This window comes from Schistocerca piceifrons, chromosome 4, assembly GCF_021461385.2.
Source record: "Schistocerca piceifrons isolate TAMUIC-IGC-003096 chromosome 4, iqSchPice1.1, whole genome shotgun sequence".
NCBI lineage: Eukaryota > Metazoa > Arthropoda > Insecta > Orthoptera > Acrididae > Schistocerca > Schistocerca piceifrons.
In genome coordinates, this window is record NC_060141.1 from 456,560,517 (window position 1) to 456,588,236 (window position 27,720).

The 27,720-nt window shown below is 42.6% G+C and overlaps 1 protein-coding gene across 1 annotated transcript in view; it reads right to left on the reverse strand.

The window, feature by feature from the left end:
* LOC124795910 (facilitated trehalose transporter Tret1-like) overlaps nt 1–27,720 on the reverse strand; it is a 479,061-nt gene that overhangs the window by 37,177 nt on the left and 414,164 nt on the right. Inside the window, exon 8 of the mRNA XM_047259990.1 lies at nt 3,077–3,288. Within this exon, the coding sequence (XP_047115946.1) occupies nt 3,077–3,288 (212 nt within the window). The remainder of the gene's footprint in view (nt 1–3,076; nt 3,289–27,720) is intronic.

Sequence of the window (27,720 nt, forward strand, 5' to 3'; positions counted from 1 at the left end):
GAACTACTGTGGCAGCAAGAGATTTGTCTCTGGTGGCCAAGGATAAAAAGTTGCTAATATACAGGGTGAGCACGAAGTCTTGCCCTGATTATAACAATTTATTACAGAATAACCGTTTGACATATTAATTTACATTTGATGCCATTACATAGGTTAGTGTTACTACTTTTTTTAAGACCACTTACGTTAGGAAACCACAACGTGTGCTCCCTTGGTAACTCGGAGAATGTCGAGGCAGTATTCCATTTTCCGCCAGTTGTTTCGTAACGTGTGTTCTGTCACAGTACTCACAGCAGCTTGTATCCTAGCCTTCAGTTCATTGACGTCAGCAACTGGTGTGACGAAGACTCTGTCCTTGATATAGCCCCAGAAAAATAAGTCAAGGGGCGTAATGTCTGGAGAGCGGAGTGGCCAGGGTGTTGGACCGACGCTTCCAATCCACCGATCGGGAAATGTTTCATCCAGGAAATCACGCACTATCAAAGCCCGGAGGGGGGAGTGCTCCATCGGCTGGAAAAGTATCCATGGTTGATATTCTTCTGACTATAGGGCAATGAACTGTTGCAAAACGTCTAAGTAAATGTTAGCGCTAATATTTTTTTCCGCGAAGAAAAACAGTCCAAAAACCTTGTCATGTATGATGCCGCACCAAACATTCGCTTTTTCGCTGTCTCGCTGTAACTGTACAGTAGCATGTGGAGACTCTGAACCCCATATATGGGCATTATGTCTATTTACCATTCCACTGGCATGAAAGGTGGATTCATCGGTGAAGCATATGCGATTTAAGTAATCGTTATCACCATCAATCCTGTTGAGAATCTCAGTTGCAAATTCAGCACGTGTCAGCAAATCATTCGGTTGCAACGCCTGCACGATTTGCAGTTTGTAAGCGTGCAACCTAAGCCTTTCGTGGAGAATCTTCGCCACACTTGCTTGCGGTATTTGGAGTTCGCGTGATGGTTGACGAGTTGATTTAGATGGACTCCGGTAAAACGATTGCCGAACACGATCAACAGTTGCATCACTCACACGAGGCCTGCCACTTCGAGGACGATCTTCAACGCTGCCTGTTTCGTTAAACTTTGCGTACAATCGCTTTATAGATTTAACGTCAGTAGGGTTGCGTCCATAAAAAGCCCGAAATTTACGCTGAACAGTGACGGGCGATTTTGTTTCGTGAAACCAAAGCACACATTGCGCTTTCTCCTGCTTCGACGCCATTTCGCCTGCAACTAACGTCGCCTAACAGACTGCGTCGGTGTTGTGGAGCACTAGCGCCATCTATTGGTCACAACTAGTAACACTAACCCATGTAACGGCGTCAAATGTAACTTATCATGTCAAACGGTTATTGTGTTATGAATTTTTATAATCAGGGCAAGACTTTGTGATCACCCTGTCAAAGTAGACTTGAAGAACGAAATTTTTCCGCCAGGCTGTGTATAAATTTGGTTTTACACTACTGACCATTAAAATTGCTACATCAAGAAGAAATGCAGATGATAAACGGATATTCATTGGACAAATATATTATACTAGAACTGACATGTGATTACATTTTCACGTAATTTGGGTGCATAGATCCTGAGAAATCAGTACCCAGAACAACCACCTCTGGCCGTAATAGCGGCTTTGATACGCCTGCGCATTGAGTCAAACAGAGCTTGGATGGCGTGTACAGGTACAGCTCCCCATGCAGCTTCAACACGATACCACAGTTTATCAAGAATAGTGCCTGGCATATTGTGACGAACCAGTTGCTCGGCCACCATTAACCAGACGTTTTCAATTGGTGAGAGATATGGAGAATGTGCTGGCCAGGGCAGCAGTCGAAGGTTTTCTGTATTCAGAAAGGCCCATACAGGACCTGCAACATGCGGTCGTAAATTATCCTGCTGAAATGTAGGGTTTCGCAGGGATCGAATGAAGGGTAGAGCCACGGGTCGTAACAAATCTGAAATGTAACGTCCATTGCTCCAAGTGCCGTCAATGCCCACAAGAGGTGACCGAGACGTGTAACCAATGGCACCCCATACCATCACGCCGGGTGATACGCTAGTATGGCGATGACGAATACACGCTTCCAATGTGCGTTCACCGCGATGTCGCCAAACACGGATGCGACCATCACGATGCTGTAAACAGAACCTGGATTCATCCGAAAAAATGACGTTTTGCCATTCGTGCACCCAGGTTCATCGTTGAGTAGATCATCGCAGGCGCTCCTGTCTGTGATGGAGCGTCAAGGGTAACCGCAGTCATGGTCTCCGAGCTGATCATCCATGCTGCTGCAAACGTCGTCGAACTGTTCGTGTGTTTGTGCAGATGGTTGTTGTCTTGCAAACGTCCCCAGGACTCAGGAATCGAGACGTGGCTACACGTTCCGTTACAGCCATGAGGATAAGATGCCTATCATCTCCACTGCTAGTGATTCGAGGCCACTGGGATCCAGCACGGCGTTCCGTATTACCCACCCGAACCCACCGATTCCATATTCTTCTAACAGCCATTGGATCTCGACCAACGCGAGCAGCAATGTCGCGATACGATAAAATGCAATCGCGTTAGGCTACAATCCGACCTCTATCAAAGTCGGAAACGTGATGGTACGCATTTCTCCTACTTACACGAGGCGTCACAACAACGTTTCACCAGGCAACGCCGGTCAACTGCTGTGTGTGTAAGAGAAATCGGTTGGAAGCTTTCCTCATGTCAGCACGTTGTAGGCGTCGCCACCGGCGCCAACTTTGTGTGAATACTCTGAAAAGCTAATCTTTGCATGTCACAGCATCTTCTTCCTGTCGGTTAAATTTCGCCTCTGTAGCACGTCATCTTCGTGGTGTAGCAATTTTAATGGCGAGTAGTGTATTTTTCACACTAGCGGCTTCAGGCATTGGCCGTTATCGAGTGTGTCTCTTAAGAATTGCCGCCACGTGAAACTGGTAGTGTGAACATAAAATAAATTACACACGGTCTGTTGGAAAACTATCGTTTCACAAATTTTCTGAGGCTGTGGCGCCCACGCAGAAAAAAATGATGTACGTAAACTACAAGAAGCACAGTGAGACGGTACCTTGACGAAGGTCCTCTTGAGGTAGTTGCGCCACGCTGGCTGCTGGCACTGCTGCTGCTGCTGCGTCGCCGCGGACGCGCCAGCCTTGTCGGCGGAGCCCGCCCCTCCGAAGGCCACCACTAGCTCGTTCAGCTCCTGCCGGATGTCTTCCGGCTGCACCCAGCCTCGCAGCCAGCACAGTGCCTTCTCGGCAGCGGCCAGCCGACCCTTCCCTGCGACAGGAAGCCATTCCATTTTTGTCACATTTCCCAAGGCCGCACAGTTATGATGAACAGGTATCAAGGATCAGTACTGGGTCCATTCTTATCTTATTACCCAGGGCGAACATTAATAAAAACAAAAAAACTGCATGGACGGATTCCTGATTGGAAATGGAGGACAAAAATGGTTCAAACGGCTCTGAGCACTATGGGACTTAACTTCTGAGGTCATCAGTCCGCTAGAACTTAGAACTACTTAAACCTAACTACCCTAAGGACATCACATACATCCATGCCCGAGGCAGGATTCGAACCTGCGACCGTAGCGATCGCGCGATTCCTGACTGTAGCGCCTGGAACCGCTCGGCCACTCCGGCGGCAAATGAAGGAGGAGATTAATGTTTAACGTCCTGCCGACAACGAGGTCTTTAGAGACGGAGCACAAGCTCGGATTAGGTAAGGAAGGGAAAGGAAATCGGTCGTGCCCTTTCAGAGGAATCATTCAGTAATTTGCCTGAAGCGATTTAGGTAAATCACGGAATACTTAAACCAGGATGGCTGGATGCAGATTTGAACCGTCGTCCTCCCGAATGCGAGTCCAATGGGCTAACCACTGCGCCACCTCGCTCGGTAGGAAATGGAGGAACTTGTGTCTGGAAATGCATCGTAGCCACGGCAGATAGCACTGACAAATGAATGTTCTCCTGACCTCGTGTCGTGTGTTCGTTGTGTTAGTGGCTGTGTGATTGACGCAGCGTACTGTAAGCAGCAGAATGGTTCGGTATTCATGTGGGGAACAAGCCGAGACGGTGTTGTGTACAGCCAAGCAGTTGGAAGTAGTCGAGAGGCAGCACGGCTATACCAAAACAAGAACCCTCACACGCACACTAACCACATCACACAACATTTCAAACCCTTTCTTGGACGTTCGTGTGATCGTGGGTCCTTTCAGACATGCGAACGTGAGGGAAGTGGCGGGCTGTGTGTACACCAGATTTGGAGGACCGGGTTCTACAGGATATTGAGACGAACCCAAGTATAAGCTCCAGGTAAGTTGTCCGCCAATAAGCTGTAAGCCAAAGCACGATTACGAGGTGCGGCTAGAAAAAAACCGGACTGATGCTGGAAAAAACATTTATTTACAATTATTTACAATTTCGTGTTATCTCCTTCAATGTACTCTCCTCCTCGGTCTCTACACCGCTCCATACGAATTTTCCACTGTTCATAGCAATGCTGCAGATCATTTTCGGTAAGTCCATACATTACTTCCGTCGCTTTTTCTTTTACTGCTTCAACAGTCTCAAATCTAGTTCCTTTCAAAGCTGACTTGACTTTAGGGAAAAGAAAAAAGTCACAGGGGGCCAAATCAGGTGAGTAGGGTGGATGATCTAAGATGGGAATGTTGTGTTTTGCCAAAAACGTCTTCACTGAGAACGCACTGTGAGCTGGGGCATTGCCTTGGTGAAGGATCCATGACTTTTTTCTCCACAAATCGTTCCGGTTTCTCCGTACTCGCTCACGTAGGGTAGCCAGGACGCTAATGTAGTAATTCTGATTCACTGTTTGTCCCTCTGGTACCCAATCAATGTGCACAATCCCTTTGATGTCAAAAAAAAAAAACAATCATCATTGCCTTGAATTTCGATTTTGACATTCGTGCTTTTTTTGTCGTGGAGAACCAGGAGTTTTCCAATGCATCGATTGGCGTTTAGTTTCGGGATCGTAAGTAAAAAACCACGATTCATCGCAAGTAATAACATTTTGTAAGAAGGTGGGATCACTTTCAATGTTTTGCAGGATGTCAGAACAAATCATTCTTCGGCGTTCCTTCTGTTCAATTGTGAGACACTTTGGAACCATTTTTGAACACACTTTGTTCAAGTTGAAACTTTCATGAAGAATCTGCCTAACACTTTCCTTGTCAACTCCTGTTAACTCAGACACTGCTCTGATTGTTAAACGGCGATCTTGTCGAACAAGTTTACCGATTTTTTCAATGTTTGCATTAGTTTTTGCTGACAATGGTCTGCCAGTGCGAGTGTCATCACTGGTGTCTTCGCGGCCATCTTTAAATCGTTTAAACCACTCAAACACTTGTGTGCGCGATAAACAATCATCGACGTACACTTGTTGTAACATTACAAACGTTTCACTTGCAGATTTTCCTAGTTTGAAACGAAATTTGATGTTAACACGCTGTTCTTTCTGTACACTCAACATTTTCCGACGCACAGACAAAACGTCAACTACTTAAAACAGACGCCACGGGCAGACTGAGTGCAGGAGGCAGATGAAACTCGAGCAGTAGGCGGAGCGAGAGTCACGTGACAGGCCACGCGACTTTCAGCCTTATTGCATTCGTTTTATTGTTTCACCAGTACTAGTCCGGTTTTTTTCTAGCCACACCTCGTATGTGTATTCTGCATGACAGCCGCTGCTATCCCTGCAACGAGTGCAAGCTGTCAGCAGCGAATTTTCCTCTAAGGGAAGGATTTTGTCGATGCTTTTTACAACAGACCATCACAATTATGGGGTTTCTGTTATCAGCCCTCTTTACCGACGAAGCAACGTTTACCAGAACTGTCATTATCAATTTTAATAATCGTCATCTGTGGGCTACAGACAGTCCTCGGGGAATGGTTGAGGCGTCTCATCAGCATAGATTCACCATCAGTTTGTGGGCAGGGATTCCTGGTCGTCACACGCTTGAACGGTTATTATTCCACAACCCCTCGAGGAAGGAACGACCTGGACTTTCTGCGGAATACTCTACCAGGGCTGCTTGAGAATGTGCTTTCGGCAGTGCGACAGGTTATGTGGTTTCTGCATGACGGAGCACCGTCCCACTTCCGCATTACAGTTCGAAGACACCTCAGACATTGGATAAAACGTGGAGGCCCTGTAGCATAACCTACTAGGTATGCGGACTTAACCCTTCTGGATTTTTACCTCTGGGGGCATCTGAAAGGCATTGTGGATGCTGAACCAGTTCCTGATGTGCATACGCTTCCACAGCGTGTTCACGACACCTGGGGCGCTATTCAGAGAGAGGCGAAAAGTGCGAAAGAGTGCGGCAATCCATGATGCGACGTGTGAACGCGTGCATTGCATGCCATGGAGGACACTTTTTCATCTGCTGTGACGTGGATGCGATGCAGCTCTGAACTGTGTTCCGGGACGGTTTCTTGTCGTTGCACGCACACTGCACATTTCTGTACACATGTTTATACGACCTTTCTAGTCGGGCATCCGTCTCTACAGTTTTTCGGTTTTATTAAGGTTCGATCAATATATTAATGTATGTGAAAAAAAACCCGTAAGGCAATAAGTTTAGAAGGAATTAACGCAAACTTTATTAAATATGGAGGATTATCGTTACGTCTTAAATTGTTATATTTGTTTAACATACTCTGGAAGCAAAAAGAGCTACCACGAAATTAGAAGAAAGCAAAAGAGGTGTCAATATATAAGAAAGGAGAAAAACATACATGTGAAAACTATGGCAGTATGAACTTACTTAGCACGGCATATAAACGTTATGCAAGAATTTTACACACGAGAATGGAAACAATAGCCGAATGTTTACTAGTGGAAGAACGGGTCGGATTTAGAAAGGTACGATCAACAACTGATGCAGCTTTTATTTTATGACAGGTTATTAAAAAGCAGAGAGAGTTTAACAAAGTGACGCCTATTGCTTGTACAGAGTTTGAGAAGGCTCTCGATAATGTGGTCCAGGAAAGATTAAGGAAAATAATAGAGCACGGAAGTTAACCTTTACAGCTCATATCAGCTACCAAAGTTCTGTATACAAAAAAATATCGGCAATCTTAGATATGAAATGCTTGTATACAGTAACGATACAAATAAATAAAGGGGTGAGACAAGTCTGTAGATTATCCCCTGCCCTGTGCAATATATAAATTGACGGTGCAGTTCGCAGGCGGAATTATAGAACAAACGGTGAGGTAAAATTAGAAAAATTCGTTAAAGCTTCGTTAAAGATTCCTGTATGGCGATGACTTCACATTGATTTTTTCAAGAGTAGATGATCTACAAAAAGGAAACTATGAACTAAATAAAATATGTATAGAATGTACAACGAAGCATCAAAGAAACTGGTGTAGACATGCGTATTCATATACACAGATATGTAAACGGGCAGAATACGGCGGCAGGACATTTATATAAGACAATAAGTGTCTGACGCAGGTCTTAGAACGGTTACAGCTGCTACAGCGGTAGGTTATCAGCGATGAAGTGGAGATTTCACGAGTACCGTGAACATCACATCTCCGATATCGCTGCGGTCGGATAAAGATCCTGCAAGGACGGGACCAACGACGGCTGATGAGAATCGTTCAACGTTACAGACGTGGAACCCTTCCTCAAATTGCTGCAGATTTCATTGCTGAGCCATCAACAAGTGTCAGCGTACGAACCATTGAATGAAACTTAATCGATATGGCCTTTCGGAGCCGAAGGCCCATTCGTGGACCCTTGATGACTGCACGACACAAAGCTTTACTCCTCGCCTGGACCCGTCAAACTGACTGGAAACATGTTGCCTGGTCGACCGAGTCTCGTCTCAAATTGTATCGGATGGACATGTACGGGTATGGAGACTCCGTCATGAATCCTTGGACTCTGCATGTCAGCAGGGGACTGTTCAAGCTGGTGTAGGCTGCGTAATGGTGTGTGTGTGGGGGGGGGGGGGGGGGAGGAGGGGGAGGGGTGCAGTTGAGTGGTTTGGGACCGCTGATACGTCTAGATACGACGTATCTAGAGGTACGTGAGCATCCTGTCTGACCACCTGCATCCATTCATGCCTGTTGTGCATTCCGACGGACTTGGGCAATTCCAGCAGGAGAATGCGACACCCCACACGTCCAGAATTTCCACAGAGTGGCTCCAGGAACACTCTCCTGAGTTTAAACATGTCCGCTGGTCATCAGACTCCCTAGACATTAACGTTATTGAGCATGTCTGGGATGCCTTGCAGCGTACTGTTCAGAAGAGATTTTTACCCCCTCGTACTATTACGAATTTCTGTACAGCCCTGCAGGATTCATGGTGCCACTTCCCTCCACTACTTCAGACATTAGTTGAGTCCATGCCACTTCGTGTTGCTGCACTTCTGCGGGCTCGCGGGGCAATACACGATATTAGGCAGGTGTACCAGTTTCTGAGACTCTTCACTGTAATATGAAAATATCTTCTGGTAAACCTAAGTTAACGGCATTTTATGGCAAATATTCAGTGAAAACTAAGATACATAGTTAATGAGAAAACAATTGAACAGGTGAAATATTTTAACTATCTTGGATGTAAAATATCGCATAAATACGAAGAACAAAAGGGGATTAAGTAGAATGGCTTTGGAAGTATCTGTGGAACAATTAACAAAACTTTAAAAAGCATAAAACAAGGAAAGAAGCGTGACTGAAATTTTATAAAACAGTTGAGTTGCCAAGCCTATTCTATGAAAGTGGGTCGTGGATACTGAATAAAATAAAAGGAATGCAATTACAACGAATACAGGGAGATTTTTGTACAGCTGGGCAGGTATGTAAAATAATAGTTGAAATACGAAATGAAAATATCGGAAAGGAGTTGAAAATCTGGAGTGTGAAAGAAAAATTGAATGAACAAAAAAAAAAAGACATAGAATGAGCATCTACAGATGTTTGGTTTGTGGGGCGCTCAACTGCGCGGTCATCAGCGCCCGTACAAATTCCCAATCTTTACGCTGCCCAATTTTTGTACACAGTCCAATCTAACCACTGTCACGAATGGTGATGATGATGAAGTAATGGGGACAACAAAGACACCCTGTCCCCGGGCAGAGAAAATCCCCAACCCGGTCGGGAATCGAACCCGAGACCCCGTGACCAGAGACAGTACCGCTAGCCACTTATTTTTTTGGAATTTGTAATATTTGGTCGTAGCGGACCTCACATGATATCTGTTGAAGTTCGTTGTTAATCCTTTCACACAGTTTTCTTTATTACAGAGGCCAGCCAGCTCTCTGACCGAACACGCTGAGCTACCGCTTCGGCAACACTGGACCACGAGCTGCGGACATGAGCATCTAGAGATTATCAAGTCAAGGATCCTATGAACATGTGTGTGGAAATGGATGGTGTGCGTGCAACAACAAATAGTCCCGTAACACAGTATAGACCTGCACCGAATCCAGGTCACAACAGATGTTCAAAGTGGCCTCCGTCGGAAGCAATGCACGCAGTTGTCATAATACACATAATCGTACTTTGGTGTGCACCATGCTGGCAGCCACTTGCCTGGAGATTGTGCTACGGTTCGTTTCAATCTCCCGTGCAACCTGGTCCTCCAAATCTGGAATACACACAGTCCGCCACTTCCCTGAACGTTCGTCTGTCTGAAAGGATCCATGATCATACAAAAGCCCAAAACAGCCGTCAAATGTTGTATGATGTGGTCAGTGTGCCTGTGAGGGTATTTGTTTTAGTACAGCTGTGCTGACTCTCGAACGTTTCCATCTGCTTGGCTGTACACAAACACCATCTCGACTTGTTCCCGACATTCTGGTGCCTACAATACGCTGCGTCAATCACACAGCCTGCAGCACACAAGGAACACACGACCCGTGGTCAGAGGAACTGTCATTCGTCAGCGCCAACTACCGTGGCAACGCTGCGTTTCCTGACGCATGTTCATAGGACTTTTTTCCTCCATTTCCGGTCAGGAATCCGTCCCTGTAGTTTGTAAGTTTTATTAATGTTGATCCTGTACACCGACGACTTTGAATTAAATCTAAGAGCAATTCCAGCAATCCCGTGCACCAACTACCCAGTATGTAAACGCTGACTTACTTGCCTTTTTACAGTAAACACAGAATGTAGACTTGAAAAGTAACCCATCTAAAACAAAAGCAGTTTCAATTGTTAAAGGCTTATCATGCCTCATTTCAGATGATTACTTGCACCTCCACACCTGAACTGTACAGAATCAGTTTTTTCTTCTTCTGCTAAGAACTTGGGGTAGTTCTGGAGCATTTCTTAGTGATCTGTAAGAATGTGTCGGCGTCTTTCAATTCAGAAATATAAAGTAGTATTTTCGATCGAGCTGGAAAAATAACTCGGAGAATCGTCGGGATATCTATTTCTTGATTATGGTGATACTTTTTTTCAAGGACTTTCATATGGGAGCTCATGCCAAATGCAAATGGCGAGAAACGCTTGTATGAGCTTTATCTGTGACTTTCGTTTTTTCGACCATATAACTCCAGTCTATGAATAATTCTCAAGGCTGCGTGCAGGTAAAAGTACAGACTATCACACCTCCTGGTTACTCTGCCGTCTGCTAAATCATTGCGCACTTTTTTTGAATCTTCAACTCCAACACTACTCTCTGAGCAGCACAGCAGAAATACTCGTCTTCAACAAAGCAGAAGCTCTCTATACCAGTTCATAACACAGCAAATCCTCCCCCCTCCCCTCCACACTCTTGTGTACAAATTTCTCTACGGAACAGTATGAGATTTCTTAACAGTTACTATCTCTGTTGAGTTATTCTTCTTCTCTGTCTTTGCCCTTTCATTTCTGATTATATTAAACACGGCTTCAAAAGTGCTAAACTAATTAATATTATGGTTCTTCTTAATCTTTGCTATTATTATTTTCCAGTTATTCTCATGAAAGTCAGTCTTCTTGCAGTTATATTCTGTACACTATTTTTATGTAAATCTCAGATATGTACTATTAAAGTCAAAGACGATATCGCCTCGTCTTCAGGTATCTGTTGGACGTGCGTCATGAATCGAATGCCGAAGTATTGTAACTGTCCGTCCATCAAGGGGGGAATCTATAATGCGTCTGTCATAGAGTTGGATAGTTCGTGTCCAAGACACTCTACTCTCTGCGTCGAAACGAATGAACAGATGGGGAGGAAATTTATAAAAGAGTAGAGGTCAGCTGTCCATGTTTTATGCTTCAGCAAAAATTTTAACGGTACATGGCGTACTGATAAGTATTCTAGGGTATCGATTACGCTTGCGACTGAGTACTTTATTTGAAAAGAAAAATGGAAGATAAAACGCCTTACTATCAAGAAAATGACGGATATGTTGTGATGATGATGTTTGGTTTGTGGGGCGCTCAACTGCGCGGCCATCAGCTCCCGTACGAAGTCCCAATCGTTACATAGTCGAATCGAGCCACTTTCACGAATGATGAGGACAACACAAACACTCAGTCCCCGGACATGTTTGTCCATTTATACTGGGTTCATACGACTGATTAGTATCCATCCCAAATAACCTTTCTCAAAAATGATTCAGATGGCTCTGAGCACTATGGGACTTAACATCTGAGGTCATCAGTCCCCTAGAACTTAGAACTACTTAAACCTAACTAACCTAAGGACAGCACAAACATCCATGCCCGAGGCAGGATTCGAACCTGCGACCGTAGCGGTCGCGCGGTTCCAGACTGTAGCGCCTAAAACCGCTCGGCCACACCGGCCGGCTAACCTTTCTCCTTCTCTTCTACATCTACATCTACATACATACTTTATAATCCACACGGCAGAAGATATTTAGCACGGTTCCACATGTTAGAGTTCATTCCTACCAAACACGTAAAGAGACGGGAAAAATGAGCATTTAATTGCCTCTGTACGTGCTGCAATTAGTTTAATTTGATCTTCCTGGGCCGTATGGAAACAATACGAAGCGGAGTGTAAAATATCTCAAGATTCTTCTCTTAATACTGGTTCTTGAAATTATGTGAGTAGTCTTTCACGGGATAACTTACCTTCAGTTCCAGTTTTTCGACATTTCCGTGACGCGCTTCAGTGAATGAAACAAACCTGTGACCATTCGAGATGTTCTTCTTCCTATACGTTCAAAATCCCCCCTTAATTCGATATGGTACAGGTCGTATACACTTGAACAATATGCTATAATGGGACGCACAAATGATCTGTAAGTATTACCCTTTGTTGACTAACTGAATTTTCCCAGTGTCTTGCCAATGAACTGAAGTCTGCCGTCTGCCGTACGTACGACTGAGTCTACGTGATGATTCCGTTCCATATCCCTAGAAATTGTTACTCCCAGATATCTGTATGAGTGGATTGTTTACAACTTCCAACAACTGATACTGTAGCCACAAGGTACTACTCCCTTTGTTTTGTGAAGTGCGTAAGTTTACATTTCTGTACACTGAAATCAAGCTGCCAATCTTTTGCTATATTCTGAAATCTTATCAAGATCTGTTTGGATACTTCTACAAGTTTTTCTGATGTTAGTTCATTAAAAATAACTGTATCATCCGAGAAAAGTCTGATATTGGTGTTAATATTGTCTGCCTGGTCACTAATATAAAACATGAGTAAAGGTCCCAACACACTACTTGGGGCACGTCTGAAGTTACTACCTCTGAATCGTATCTTCACTTCTTACTTTCTTTCTCTAATTTTTTTCAAAAACAGTCCACATGCGTGGTCTCTTATCCACATACGTGCACATATGAATGCGTCCGTACACACACACACACACACACACACACACACACACACACACACACACACAGGCGTGAGCGCAAGCGCGCATACACAAGTTTACGACTAGCACTAATTGCGCAGAATACGAAGTACCACTTCCTTGGTGATTTCTGTCGCTACCGCCCTTACTCTCTCCTATATGAAAGTGATGCCTGCAGCCGACGCAACGTCTCCGCAGTGTACACACGATGCACGTTGAGACCTTGTTAACTCTTTACTATCTATGCCTTATAGCTTTCACCTCTTTCTTCAGGAAGTAAGAGTTAGGGACACGCGAAGCTACATTTTTAAGTTTCTAGCGCTCGCAACGGCGTGTGTCGTTCTCTTTTATCGTTCCATCCCTTCTCGTCTTCGTTTTTCTGGAGACAGTATGATTTTGTCATCTTTATAGTTGAAATTTAGTCGATTTGACAGAGCTTCACATATTTCGCGAGTAGATTACCAGGCTATCTTCCACTTTTGCCCATTCTCTTTCGAGAATACTATGTTAGGAGTACGCGAAAAACCGCTGGACGAAAAAAAGAGGTCTCGTAGGGAACAGTTACACTACCAGTTCATATGCGGGAAGTATTACTTGTCCAGCAAGACACGTATGTAAATGCGATATCAGATCGCAGATGGATTTCTGAGAACCTTCAGAGAAGTTCTGGTGTCACTTGGCTGCATACCAAACCAGACAAGGTTTATTCTGAATACGAGAACAGAATCATCTTTCCACAGGAAGTTTCTGTTTACGAAGGGTCAGCGGCTGTGGTCTCACTTTGCTCTCTGCCTTCTTCATCTGTTCGTCTTAAGACCATATTAAGTGAATAGCTTGACGCCAAGTTCTGACATATTAATGGGTATTTCGTAAGTTATGATTCAAGTGGAGAAATGCAGTTAGGCTCTGCCATATTGGAAACGCAGTAGAGAAAATATTAAAACGTTAAAAAAACCCCGCGGGATGTACAATATTGTTTTCTTCATCTTCTTCACTTCTTGCAATAGAAAATTACTGTTGTTACGGTATCCATCTTTCACTTTTCCTTTATTTTAGTAATATTGAACTTGCCGATACCGCTTGTTGACTTGATCGAAACTAACGACAGTGAACGTTGACTTCAACCAGTGACCTAAACATGTTGTGATGCTTGACAATAGTTCACACTCAAGCAATACTAAATATATTTATTTTGCTTGAAAATTGTTTTTAGAGATGTAGGTTGTGGTGTCAGCTTAATATGTAGCGAAGTCTTGGATGTCGTCAAACTGGCAGACAGTAATCACTCATTGAAATTTACGTTCAACACAACTAAGATTACATCAAATTCATTGGATTCTCTAAGGCACAACCGGCTCCCTTTTTTGATTGTAATTCAATAACTTTATTTTACAATTTGTAATAATTTTAGCGAGTACTTCGTGCATTACGGATAGGAAGATGGTGTATCTAAAGCTTTTTTATTTATTTTTAGTCTTCTTTCTTCCGAAGCAGAGCAGTTTCAGTTTTGAGGAACTTTTGTCTGTCGTAGGAATTCTGTAAAGAATTTTGCAAGTTCATTTTGCATTACATTTAGCCCGGCTTCAGTCGTATCTATTGACTTTCCATCATCTTCTGGTCCTTTCTTTGTTTTCATCCGCAGTTTGTTTTTTTCATATTTCATCTGACATTACTTTTAGGATGTCGTTATTTTAACTATCTGTATTTCTGATTGCTCTCTTAAATCATTCTAATATTCAAAGATTGTAAAATTTTCGTTTTGTTGTTGGTTATATTAGCTAGTGTAATGTGCTGTCTGCTGAACATATGTTTCCTTTAGTCTTCGTCATTCACTTTTGTTTTCACCTATTTCTATTACCAATTTTAATTTTACCAAGTTAAACATTCTTTAAGACGTTACTGAGTGGCAATGTTTGTTTCTGCATATTCTATTGTGTTCCTGTTGTCAATTACAAGAAGTGATTTGTTAAGTAATTTTGTCTTTGGTCTACGTCCGCATAATATTCATTATCTAAGAAGTTGAACTTATTATTTCATGTAATAAGTTTCTGTTCTTAAACAAACACTTACAATGTACGTTTTAGTTTCGTCTTGCACAGTTTCTTCATTCTTTGATAAGCCCTCTATGGCTCGCAGATGTACATTTTCTACTTTTTAAGGATAAAAAAAGTTGTTCTTCTCGGTATATTCCACTAATGTATCTCATTTGTCATTCCGAGTACCGTTCAAAATTTTCCACTGTAAATTTTGGTGCTATTAAATACTCCAATCTTCTAGTGCGATTTGCTGCCATTAGCCAGTTGCGTAACTTTTTCGTATAACTGTTCTATTTCCTCTTCAGAAGGTGAGCACGTTGGTGCATAGACTTGAATGATTTTCATGGAATATCTCTCGCTTTTTTTTTTTTTTTAACGAGTCTTGCTATTCCGTACGCGAGTCCTTCAATGCCTGTAATACCATTCTTCAGTCTCTTGTAACAGTATGACCTTCAACTGAATATCCTTATGTAATGGAACACATGGTTAGATATTCATTCTATATCTTCGTTTCCTCACCGCCACTTGACCTCATTTAATTCCTCCTTCAACTTCACCAACTTATCTTCGCATCATAAAGTTCACCTATTTATTGAGAATTTATACAAAACAATGGAAATAACTGGATCTCCAGCTTGCATATTGTTGTTTATTTAGCCAAAGTCTGTGTAGCAAGGTGTGCCGCAGGAGTAGCAGGACCTGTACTAAGGCCTACAAGCATTGCCTTATTTCCCTCAGTCCGCTACTCCCAATATTCTCTCATCTGCTCCGCAAAAACCGGCGATCTAGGCACACGCACATGCCGACAACGCTTCCGGCAACCTTACTGGTGCAGGGCCCTTAATATTTTAGCAAAATACGAGAACAGTGATCAACCACGACAAACATTGGCTCACTGTACTCTCAGACCAGACTCGAGTGATTTAAAGTTCGAGATTCTGGTATCAACACGACCAGTTAGCGTGCTGATCACGTGCCAGCAGAGTCCTCAGGTTTGAAGACAACATTATTCACCGGTTAGGGAGTCTTTGGTGACTTGTAAAGGATTCTAATCATGAATACTGAAAAGACTAGCTTATCGCGCTGTCTGCCAAGCGGATTTGTGAGTAGTTCATCCGTATTTACCCCCTCCCTCATCCATCGACGTAGTTCCTCATCTGTTTTACCTTAATTCTTATAAAATGCAATTAAGGGCTCTTCCACAGCTACTGCAAGGTAAGTGCATTACGTCGAACGCTCAAACGGCACGAAAACTAGTGGTATGAGCCATTCGCATGCAAAACACAGCTGATGTCTGCTGGCGCCTATTGTCTGCTAGAGCCTATTCCTGTGTGATTTCCAGTCAGGCCATATTGTTCGTACTCTTTTAGAAGGACATTTTCCGAACAAGGATGAGCCTTTGGAACGAGGACGTTACGTTCAAGATACTGCCACTGAAGACAACGAAATATTTCCAACTCCTTGATGTGTTCTTCTTCAGGCAATATAAGCTCTAGACGAGAAGCGTCATTGATTTTGTAAGACAACGGTGTTTGTAAGACTACGTTGTGTATTGTTCTGTTCCACTTTACTTTGACACTTCATAGTGAATAAGCTAAACAAAATGTGTAGGCTTATTACAAATTGTTTGAAATCTACGCCACCTGCAAAAATATACCAACTCGCTTGCATAACGCCACCAGATATTCGCCGCAGCTGCCAACGCAGAGAGAACAAATCAGACTCATCAGGAAAACCATCAACTACATGGACACCTTGCAGCAATCACAAGGTTGAGATACAGAAGAAGTTTCCTTAAGGCCATTTTAGCCTTGCGAACAACAGTGGCTACAGTACGAGAACAATCGTGGATCTCTCGACTTGAGAATAATTCTACCTCGTCTTTCCTATCGCAAAACCTCCGACCTGGGCATGGACAGAACTGAATCTTGTGTAGATTACTCAGCTGTCACGTTCTGGAGTTGAAAGATGTAGGAGTAACCTCCACAAATGGCAGTTCTCTGTGGATACCACCAACTGTGACTGTCGAGGGCCACAGACCGTGGAAAGCCTACTGGAGTGTCAGCTCTTCATCTTGAACAGGATAAGATCTTGTGTTTGCTAACTGGGTGCAGCTTAAGTGGAGAGATTTTGGAGAAGAGTAGTGTAGCTTGTTTCATTTGCTTGTAACGGTAATTACTATGTATTGTTTTTTTTCTGACTGACATAAATAAATAACTACAATGAAACCCCACAACAACACTGTGAAGACTGAGTAGCTGTTCAAAGCTCTCAGGGCAGAATAATTATTTTGAACAGACGGAAATATAGCAAAAAGCTACGAAATTGGACTACCTGTGTATTTGGTACTGTTATGTGGATATTCCGGTATTTCGCGTTACCAAAGTTCCTCTCTTAGACCTTGAATAGTTGATCATTCAAATGTCTATCGTGGTAAGACGCGTAGATTTGCTTCCGAATGTCTCGTATCACAGTTTTTGGGATGAGCAATTTATAGTCTCAGCACATTTCAGTTCAAGATCACCCACATCCTTTGTTAGTAGAAAAATATCCGGACACCCGTGCGTAACGCAGACATGATCACTACATGCCACGAGAGGCGGAGCTGCCAGAATAAAAGGAGTCGGGGAATATGGTGTTGCCAGTACAGCAGTAACAGCAGAACGGTTTGGCCAAGAGAACTCAGCTTAGTAACAATTATAAAGCTGCCTAAGTCGACTATTTGTGACTATACTGTGAACTGGAAACGCAAAGGAACAGACAGAACTAAATCAAGATCAGGCAGACTTCGCGTAATGACGGTCAGGGACCGTCGAGCATTGCCGAGAGTGACCATAAAATTTTTTCATGAAATTAACGGAAGTAACCATTCGTTGATTACAAAGTCCTACCAGACGTTCACTTAGCTCAGTGACTGTGCGTAGGGAGTTAAGAAGTGTGAGGTACAGTGGTAGAGCGGCTGCTCATATATCACACATTTCTGTAATCAGCGCTAAGAGACGCTTGAGGTTGTGTTAAGAGCGACGCCATCTCGTAGTAGACGACTAGAAATGAATGATTTGGAGTCATTAATCACGCTTTACCCTGTGGCAATACGATGGTACTGTTTGTGTTTGGAAGATGCCTAGAGAACACTACCAACAGTGATGTACGGAGGAGGGAGTGTTACAGTTATGGAGGGTGTTTCCTGTGGTTAGCGTGTGGTCCATTATTGAGCTCAAGAAAATGGTAAATGTGGAAGAATATGAACACATTTATAGCTTTGTGTACTGTATACAGTAGAGGATCAGTTAGGAGATGATGGTTATTTATATACGCATGACAATGCTCCCTGTCATAAAGCAGTATCTCTGAGGCAATGGTTTGCGGACAATAACAACCTTGAAATGGACTGGCCAGCCCACAGTCCCGACCTGAAAGCAATCGAACACCTTTGAGATGAGCTATAATATCGACTTCAATCAAGACCCCAGCGTCCAACATTACTAACAAGGGAACCTCCCCATCGCACCCCCCTCAGATTTAGTTATAAGTTTGTAACGGAACTGAAATGATGGTGGGCTGACAGTAATTTGGAGCCCGCGCGTCGGAAACGGGCGCGCTGGTGTGAGACTGCCAGGGAGTGCACCCTGATGCCATCTATTGGCGAAACTGGGAATTAGCGCTGCCTGTCAGACAATGCACTAAGCTCTCGGAGTCAAATGTATTCTTTTTCTTGGTAATTATAAGTTATTACTGTATGATTTAATGTTATAAAGCGCTAGTAGTAAATTATTATGACTGGTATGAACTCCAGGGTAATAAATATAAATATTCTTAAATACTAAATGATTTTGGTGAAAAGGTGGTAGGGGAACGCCCCCACTCTTGGTGATACGAGCGTAGCTAGAGGTAGCTGGAGACACAGGGACTGAACAATGGAATGGCCTGGGGAGTGTTGACGTGGCCGGGTGTGCGTAACTGTGCTCACGCAAAAGTGATTGTGCAACAGCAAAGAGGAGAATATCGTCGCCGTTTGTGGAGTAGAACGCGACGAATGGTTGTCGAAGCCGTCTCTATGCCACTGGGGCTGTGTGTAAGAGTTCCTGCGCCCAGATTTTATGGCGGACGTGCAGTAGCTTATACGAGTGCTACAGCTCGTAGTTCCAGCCGCCATTGAGGGCATGAGGCGTGAAGAGCTGCGTTAGCCACATGCATCTCACCACCAGCACCGACACGTCTACCCAAGGCAAGACTGCTTGCAATTGTTAAGTCGAACTTTGTATACATGTAAAAGGAGAATACCAGTTTTCTTTTGTGCAAGTGCAGAAGACAGAATATAGTAATGAGTAAAATTACGACACATGTTGTTCATTGTAAAGTGTAGTCTACCCAAAGTGTAGTCTACCCAAAGTGTAGTCTACCCAAGGCAAGACTGCTTGCAATTGTTAAGTCGAACTTTGTATACATGTAAAAGGAGAATACCAGTTTTCTTTTGTGCAAGTGCAGAAGACAGAATATAGTAATGAGTAAAATTACGACACATGTTGTTCATTGTAAAGTGTAGTAACCTGAAACATAGTGTAGTGAAATCATACTGAGGCCACCATCGCCTCTTTCATTTACAATTCTTTTGGTTGTAGAATACTTTAGCGTATAAGAATGTTGAAAAGAGCAATGGTCACACCAGAATGAGTCGCCTATTTATAGTTACTTAAATTTTTCTGAGTAACTTTTCAAGTAAAGTCACTTAACTAATTCTATATCAATTGTCCAAAGAGTAATATCCAAAATCATTAAATAACATGAAGGATAGAATTTTGTTAACCTAAGTTGCATAAATTGTCTTGGTAGTAATTACCAAGCCAACTCACAGAAATTGAGAGAGTATTTGCTTTGTAGAATCACCTAGAATGATCAGAAATAGTAATATTCAGAATTAAGTTTAAATTCAACTCAAGCCGTTTCACTTTGAAACGAGCCAAAAAAATTGATTTATTCTTTTGCTCCTTCAGAGCTGGCGACCGTAGTTATAAGTATTTTCAGGAGGATTCGACGGTAAGTCTGCTGCTCTCGTCGTGCTGATAGGATTATCTACTGCTGCTAGCAGTGGTGATTGGATACATAAGCTCACTACCAAGTTAAGTGGGTCAGGTAGGCAGTGTTACCATGTGAACTGTAGGGCACTGTAGGCCGTGGATCGAACCCGTTCAATCATCACAGCTCTTTGGGAAATAGTCCGGTTAGGAGTGTACTAATCATTAGGTAAATACTGGCGAGTAACGGTCAAAAATTTATACGCAAGTGAATTTAGCAAGGTCCATGTAGCACCTAGTTAATGTGGTGCAATGGCGAGGGTAGGAGTGGAGTAAAAGTGAGCTGAGCGTGTGGCAGCTGTGCTGTATTCAAAGATTAACAACGTGAATTCACTACTACCCTTTACCATTAGGACTGAGCTATTTACAGTTAAAATACGTAGCAGTAAGCGCAAAGGCGTGACAGCTACAAGTCCGTATTGGCTTTATACATACGGAATTAGGAAGCGGGTCATTCCGTCAGAGGAGGGGGTTAAAACAACCGAGTCAGTATATGGTCTCCTGTTTCTTGTATATAATGAAAATGGTTTATCAGTATGTACCACACCAGTTCCATAGTTCCTATCACCTTGTACACCAATAGAAAAGGTGCGATAGGCTATAATATCTCTGTCATAGTAAGATTCCAATCCTTGTAGTGCTTTATCACTACCTCGTACTACAGCAAGTGTTAACCATGAATTACCAGGAACAAGGTCAGTAGTGGTACATGAAAAATTAATCTTGCATCCAACAAATGTGATTGGACCAGTCAGTAGCTCCTCTTGAGAAACATTATTTGGAACAAAACTAAAAGTATCCACTGTCTTGTAGACTGGAAGTCTGCTCCTCCTGTATCTTCTGCGACGGTACGGCATGGCTGTGTGCTTCGTGTGGCTGCCTCGAGTCGACTGAGCATGCTGCTGCCTCAGAACAGGATGTACTTCCTGTCCCCCACCCGGCGCGCACAGCGCCAGCGCGCCTTATCAGTCCCGATTGCGCAACACACAGTTTGATTTTCCAGCAACACGGGCCTAGTAAATCTAAGGCCCGTGTTGCCCGGCAGCCTACACAGCAGCATAAGGCAAAGTCACACAGCCATGAAATAAACATTTTCTATTGGTGTACAAGGTGATAGGAACTATGGAACTGGTGTGGTACATACTGATAAACCATTTGCATTATATACAAGAAACAGGAGACGTGTTAATGCTAACGAAAGAGTGAATGTTTGGGCCAAGATTGATGGTACTTTATCATGTATTTCATGGCTGTGTGACTTTGCCTTATGCTGCTGTGTAGGTTGCCGGGCAACACGGGCCTTAGATTTACTAGGCCCGTGTTGCTGGAAAATCAAACTGTGCCTTGCGCAATCGGGACTGATAAGGCGCGCTGGCGCTGTGCGCGCCTGGTGGGGGACAGGAAGTACATCCTGTTCTGAGGCAGCAGCATGCTCAGTCGACTCGAGGCAGCCGCGCGAAGCACACAGCCATGCCGTACCGTCGCAGAAGATACAGGAGGAGCAGACTTCCAGTCTACAAGACAGAGGATACTTTTAGTTTTGTTCCAAATAATGTTTCTCAAGAGGAGCTAATGACTGGTCCAATCACATTTGTTGGATGCCAGATTAATTTTTCATGTACCACTACTGAACTTGTTCCTGGTAATTCATGGTTAACACTTGCTGTAGTACGAGGTAGTGATAAAGCACTACAAGGATTGGAATCTTACTATGACAGAGTATATAATGAAAATGGTTTATCAGTATGTACCACACCAGTTCCATAGTTCCTATCACCTTGTACACCAATAGAAAAGGTGCGATAGGCTATAATATCTCTGTCATAGTAAAATTCCAATCCTTGTAGTGCTTTATCACTACCTCGTACTACAGCAAGTGTTAACCATGAATTACCAGGAACAAGTTCAGTAGTGGTACATGAAAAATTAATCTTGCATCCAACAAATGTGATTGGACCAGTCATTAGCTCCTCTTGAGAAACATTATTTGGAACAAAACTAAAAGTATCCACTGTCTTGTAGAATGGAAGTCTGCTCCTCCTGTATCTTCTGCGACGGTACGGCATGGCTGTGTGCTTCGTGCGGCTGCCTCGAGTCGACTGAGCATGCTGCTGCCTCAGAACAGGATGTACTTCCTGTCCCCCAAGAGGCGCGCACAGCGCCAGCGCGCCTTATCAGTCCTGATTGCGCAACGCACAGTTTGATTTTCCAGCAACACGGGCCTAGTAAATCTAAGGCCCGTGTTGCCCGGCAGCCTACACAGCAGCATAAGGCAAAGTCACACAGCCAAGAGGCGCACACAGCGCCAGCGCGCCTTATCAGTCCCGATTGCGCAACGCACAGTTTGATTTTCCAGCAACACGGGCCTAGTAAATCTAAGGCCCGTGTTGCCCGGCAGCCTACACAGCAGCATAAGGCAAAGTCACACAGCCATGAAATAAACATTTTCTATTGGTGTACAAGGTGATAGGAACTATGGAACTGGTGTGGTACATACTGATAAACCATTTTCATTATATACAAGAAACAGGAGACGTGTTAATGCTAACGAAAGAGTGAATGTTTGGGCCATGGCTGTGTGACTTTGCCTTATGCTGCTGTGTAGGCTGCCGGGCAACACGGGCCTTAGATTTACTAGGCCCGTGTTGCTGGAAAATCAAACTGTGCGTTGCGCAATCGGGACTGATAAGGCGCGCTGGCGCTGTGCGTGCCTGGTGTGGGACAGGAAGTACATCCTGTTCTGAGGCAGCAGCATGCTCAGTCGACTCGAGGCAGCCGCACGAAGCACACAGCCATGCCGTACCGTCGCAGAAGATACAGGAGGAGCAGACTTCCAGTCTACAAGACAGTGGATACTTTTAGTTTTGTTCCAAACAATGTTTCTCAAGAGGAGCTACTGACTGGTCCAATCACATTTGTTGGATGCAAGATTAATTTTTCATGTACCACTACTGAACTTGTTCCTGGTAATTCATGGTTAACACTTGCTGTAGTACGAGGTAGTGATAAAGCACTACAAGGATTGGAATCTTACTATGACAGAGATATTACAGCCTATCGCACCTTTTCTGTTGGTGTACAAGGTGATAGGAACTATGGAACTGGTGTGGTACATACTGATAAACCATTTTCATTATATACAAGAAACAGGAGACGTGTTAATGCTAACGAAAGAGTGAATGTTTGGGCCAAGATTGATGGTAATTTATCAAATTATATTAAAGTACAAGGTGATATTACTGTATACTATCATTCTTAATATAGAGAACCATCCTTATCTATCCCGTGAAATTTTTTTTTTTTAAATAAAAACACTAATTCAGCTACTGAAGCATCTTTGTAGTTTCAAGAAAATTTCAAATTTAAAATTCTGTTGTAGACAAATATACCACAATTGGTAAGTTCAAGACGACAACCTGCAAAGCAGCAAAAGAAAGTCCAATAGTAGGAGTTAAACAAGTAATACTTGGTTTAATAAACATTTCTATTAGGCACGAAATACAGCAGCATAAGATGGAGTCGAATAGTAACAAGCAAGACGAAAACATTACAAGGTCAGACCCAGAATTAGGGACCATAGATACTGTTGTAGGGTTGGAAAATCTTATAGATGAATCCACACCCACAAGACAGGAGGAACGGGAAGTGAAACCAAAGGTAGTGAAAAGTGAACCCAATGTATCTGTGGATGCAAGTCACAAGGGAGAGGATATGGAATTAACAAGTTTGTTAAATAGGATCATGGCGCAAATTCGAGAAGGGAATGCTAGTTTGAAAGCAGAAATGGCTAGTCATATTTCCCAATTGGAGGAAAACCTATCTGGTAAAATAAAAGCCAATTTAGATATTTTGAATACGCAAAGCCAACGTATCACAGAGGTAAACAAATCAGTAAATAGCATTAGGGCTGAAATAACAAATGTTCAGAGAAAAGTCACAGAAATAGAGAAAAGATTTGATACCGAAATTCAGAGAATAGAGAAATCAGTGGAACCTTTGGTTAGTGAAAAATTAGAACCGATAATTGAAAGTAAATTACAGGTGATAGTACCAGTTGTAAAGAAAGAGGTTGTTAAAGAAACGGCAGCTGATATTGAAACACTGCGCAATACCATGTTGAGTTTTGATGCATGTGTGCAGGAGCAGGAAAATACACTGTGTAATGAGATAAAATTGTTAAGTCAGCAAGTTCAGAATCAGACGTTTCTTAACTGTAGTTGTATCCCATTGGTAATGCAAAAATCGGAAATACTGAGTAGGGAGGAAAAATAGGATCATCAAAAGAAACAAGGTGGATGGCATCCAATGGATTTTATAAAAAAATTGTGAACGTGTCTTACCAACAGACATGTCGGATAAAGAAAAAATTAATTTAGTAATAGACGCTTTAGCAGGTCATGCTAAACGTTGGGGATTGAATTTGGATATCGACAATTTGAAGTTTACAGACTTCAAAGAAAAGTTCCTTGAGGAATTCTGGAGCACACAACAGAGAGATAGGTTGTGGAGAGAATTCGTTGTCGCCAGAATGCCAGAACATGGGTGTGGGCTCATGAAAGAATACTGTGAAGGATGGTTCAAGCGTTTGGAGTATCTTAAAGATCGTAGATCAGTATCGGAGATAGTGTGGGAGTTGTGGAAAAAGCTACCTGACGATTCAAAGCGTTATGTAGGAGGCACTCATCGAACATTCGATGAATTTTTAGAAAAAATCGAGAATGAAGATAGGTGGCGTGAAACTAGAGAGTTTCGAGGTTTCAGAAATCAGAATGGAATAGTAAAAGGTGGTAGGAATGAACCGCAAATTAACATGATGAGAGGAAGAGGTCGAGGAGGTAACTCTCAGCGAGGGAGAGGACACTATCAGGGAAACGGGATGCATTATCAAAATCAGGGAAACTAAATACCGCGCACGTCAAGGGCCTAACGCGCGCGGAAAGAAAGAAATGGCCCAAATATAGGGAAGATCGGAGTATTCAGTACTATAGTAGGATAGTGCGTCGTTCGCCTGAAGAGCAGTTACACAAACGAAACTTTGCGAAGTATAATGCAGGGATACAAACAGAGGAGAGAGAGCAGGGAGGAATTATTAAGGGAAATGAAGTAGGAAAAGAATATCGGTCAGATGTGAAGGCTCACGTGAATGAAATAAGTACAATTCGAGGTCAGAGTGACGAATTGATGATGGAAGAGTCAGAGAAGGCGTTGTTTGTCGGTAGGGATGGCAACTGTGCAGAGAGGCAGGGGCAAGGTAGGAGTGATGTGACTTATGGTAAAAGGTTCGTACGAATAGTCGACGAATCGCATCGAGAAGTAATTAAAGAGGAAAGGGTGGATAAGACAAAGGGGCATAGTGCAGAGACGCATGCCGATTCAGAAATTACCTCGTATGCAGAATATGTACATCAGCTCAAAAGCCAGCCAGCACAATTAGAAAGATCTTCCACTCAAGTGATTAATTTGGACCCGAATATGACAGTGTCAGAGAGCCATACCGATTATGATGTGTACCTAGTGACAGCAAGAGTACATGACTGTGGTGGAGATTCTTTTAAAGAAATTAGAGAAAGTGTATCTAACCAAGAGAAAGAGTGTTGTGATCCCTGTAGTACTGAAGCAAATGAGTTGAGTGAGACTGGAATTCCATTAGTAGGGGAAAATAATGAAAGTAAGAGTGGCGAATGCACTATCCAACAAAGGGAAACTAGAGAAATGGATTATAATTTGCGAGAATTATTTGAATCCGAAGAAGGTCATATTTCTAAGGAGGAGGAATTATCGTCAGAATCATCAGAAAGAATCCAGGGAAGTGGAGAGTATGTTGGCCGGAACAACACACTGAAGTGCTGATAGATTATGTTCACTTGGCATATGGCCATTGTGGTGCACGGAAGTGTACCGATAAGTTAGATGAATGCATTACCTTTAACAACATGGCACGAAGGGTGGCACAGAGGATAAGATCTTGTGATCTATGCCAAAAGGCGAAAGTAACAAATGCAACTAATCAAGGGCCCATGCAATCAATAAAACCTGATGAAGTATTAGAAATAGTAGCAGTAGATATCTTTGGACCATTACCGAAAACCATGGGGGGTTTTGTGTACATATGTATAGCAGTTGAACTTTTCTCAAAGTATATAAAGCTATATCCCTTGAGAAAAGCTACTGCCAGAGCTGTGTATGATAAAATGGTGTGTGATTATTTTGTGAAAGTAGGGAAGCCAAAGAGAATACTATCAGATAATGGTGTTCAGTTTTGCTCAAAAATGTGGAAGGATGGGATAACTGAGAAACAGGTAGAAGTGGTACATATCTCAGCTTATCACCCATCAAGCAATCCGGCAGAAAGATATATGCGTGAGATAGGTCGGTTATTTAGGACGTACTGCCATAGCAACCACAAGAAGTGGGGCATGTATGTGAGTGAATTCGAAGAAATCATGAATTCATTAACAAACGAGAGCACTGGATTTACTCCAGAAGAAATCCTGAAAAAGACGAGAAGTAAAAGTCCAGTAGAAGACCTACTAGAATTTCCAGATAGAGTTGAATTAGATTATGATAGTAAAAAGAACTTAGTAAAAGACAAGATGAGAAAACAAGCTGATGCGAGAATTCGTCGTCATGACGAAAAAGTAAGGAATCCTAAATTCAAAATAGGTGATCTCATTCTTGTAAAAACACATGAGAAGTCAAATGAAATTAATAACAAGATCAGCAAATTTAAATATATATATATAATGGACCATTTAAAATAGTGTCCATACCCAATGTGAATGCTTATTATTTAGAGTACCCATTAACAGGCAAATGCCTGGGAGTAAGAAACATAGTGGATCTCAAAAGGTATGAACCACGAATTCTACCAGATTGAAAATAAATATATAAATAAATATTAAAGTAAACCAATATGTAAATAATTTTGTTTCTTTTGTTCTATGTGAAAGGTAAATGTTCACTAAAATATGTTGCAGTATTCTAATGAAACTTCTAGTTTAAGTAGAGACTAAACAGACTGGGAAAGACTGAGCTTCTAAGAAAGCCTTAATAGGTGTGTAAATAAGTGTTGTGGAAGAGGTAGAAAAGTGAGGAGGTAAAGTGAAAAGGACGGGCTCTAAAGTAATAGGCGCATAACGTGTGTTTTACTTGCCTGAGATAAAAGAAGTGTATTTAAAATTTTTGTAAAAAAGATGTTTAAAGTGTACTGTGTTTAGAAGTAAGAAAATTGGAAAGAATGTATGTAAATCATTTATGTAATGTTTAGCAGGAAAGATAGAAAGAATTGGTGTTTAATTTTAAATAAGTAAAATAAGTATCGAGGTGTATCAGTAAGAAAGGGAAAACCCTTGGTAAAAAGCTTAACGAAAATTTCAGATTCATTATAGGAGAGACTTCTTATTGAATTATCACTGTTAGATACTTCAATAAGAAGTGGGGCATGTGTAACGGAACTAAAATGATGGTGGGCTGACAGTAATTTGGAGCCCGCGCGTCGGAAACGGGCGTGCTGGTGTGAGACTGCCAGGGAGTGCACCCTGATGCCATCTATTGGCGAAACTGGGAATTAGCGCTGCCTGTCAGACAATGCACTAAGCTCTCGGAGTCAAATGTATTCTTTTTCTTGGTAATTATAAGTTTTTACTGTATGATTTAATGTTACAAAGCGCTAGTAGTAAATTATTATGACTGGTATGAACTCCAGGGTAATAAATATAAATATTCTTAAATACTAAATGATTTTGGTGAAAAGGTGGTAGGGGAACGCCCCCACTCTTGGTGATACGAGCATAGCTAGAGGTAG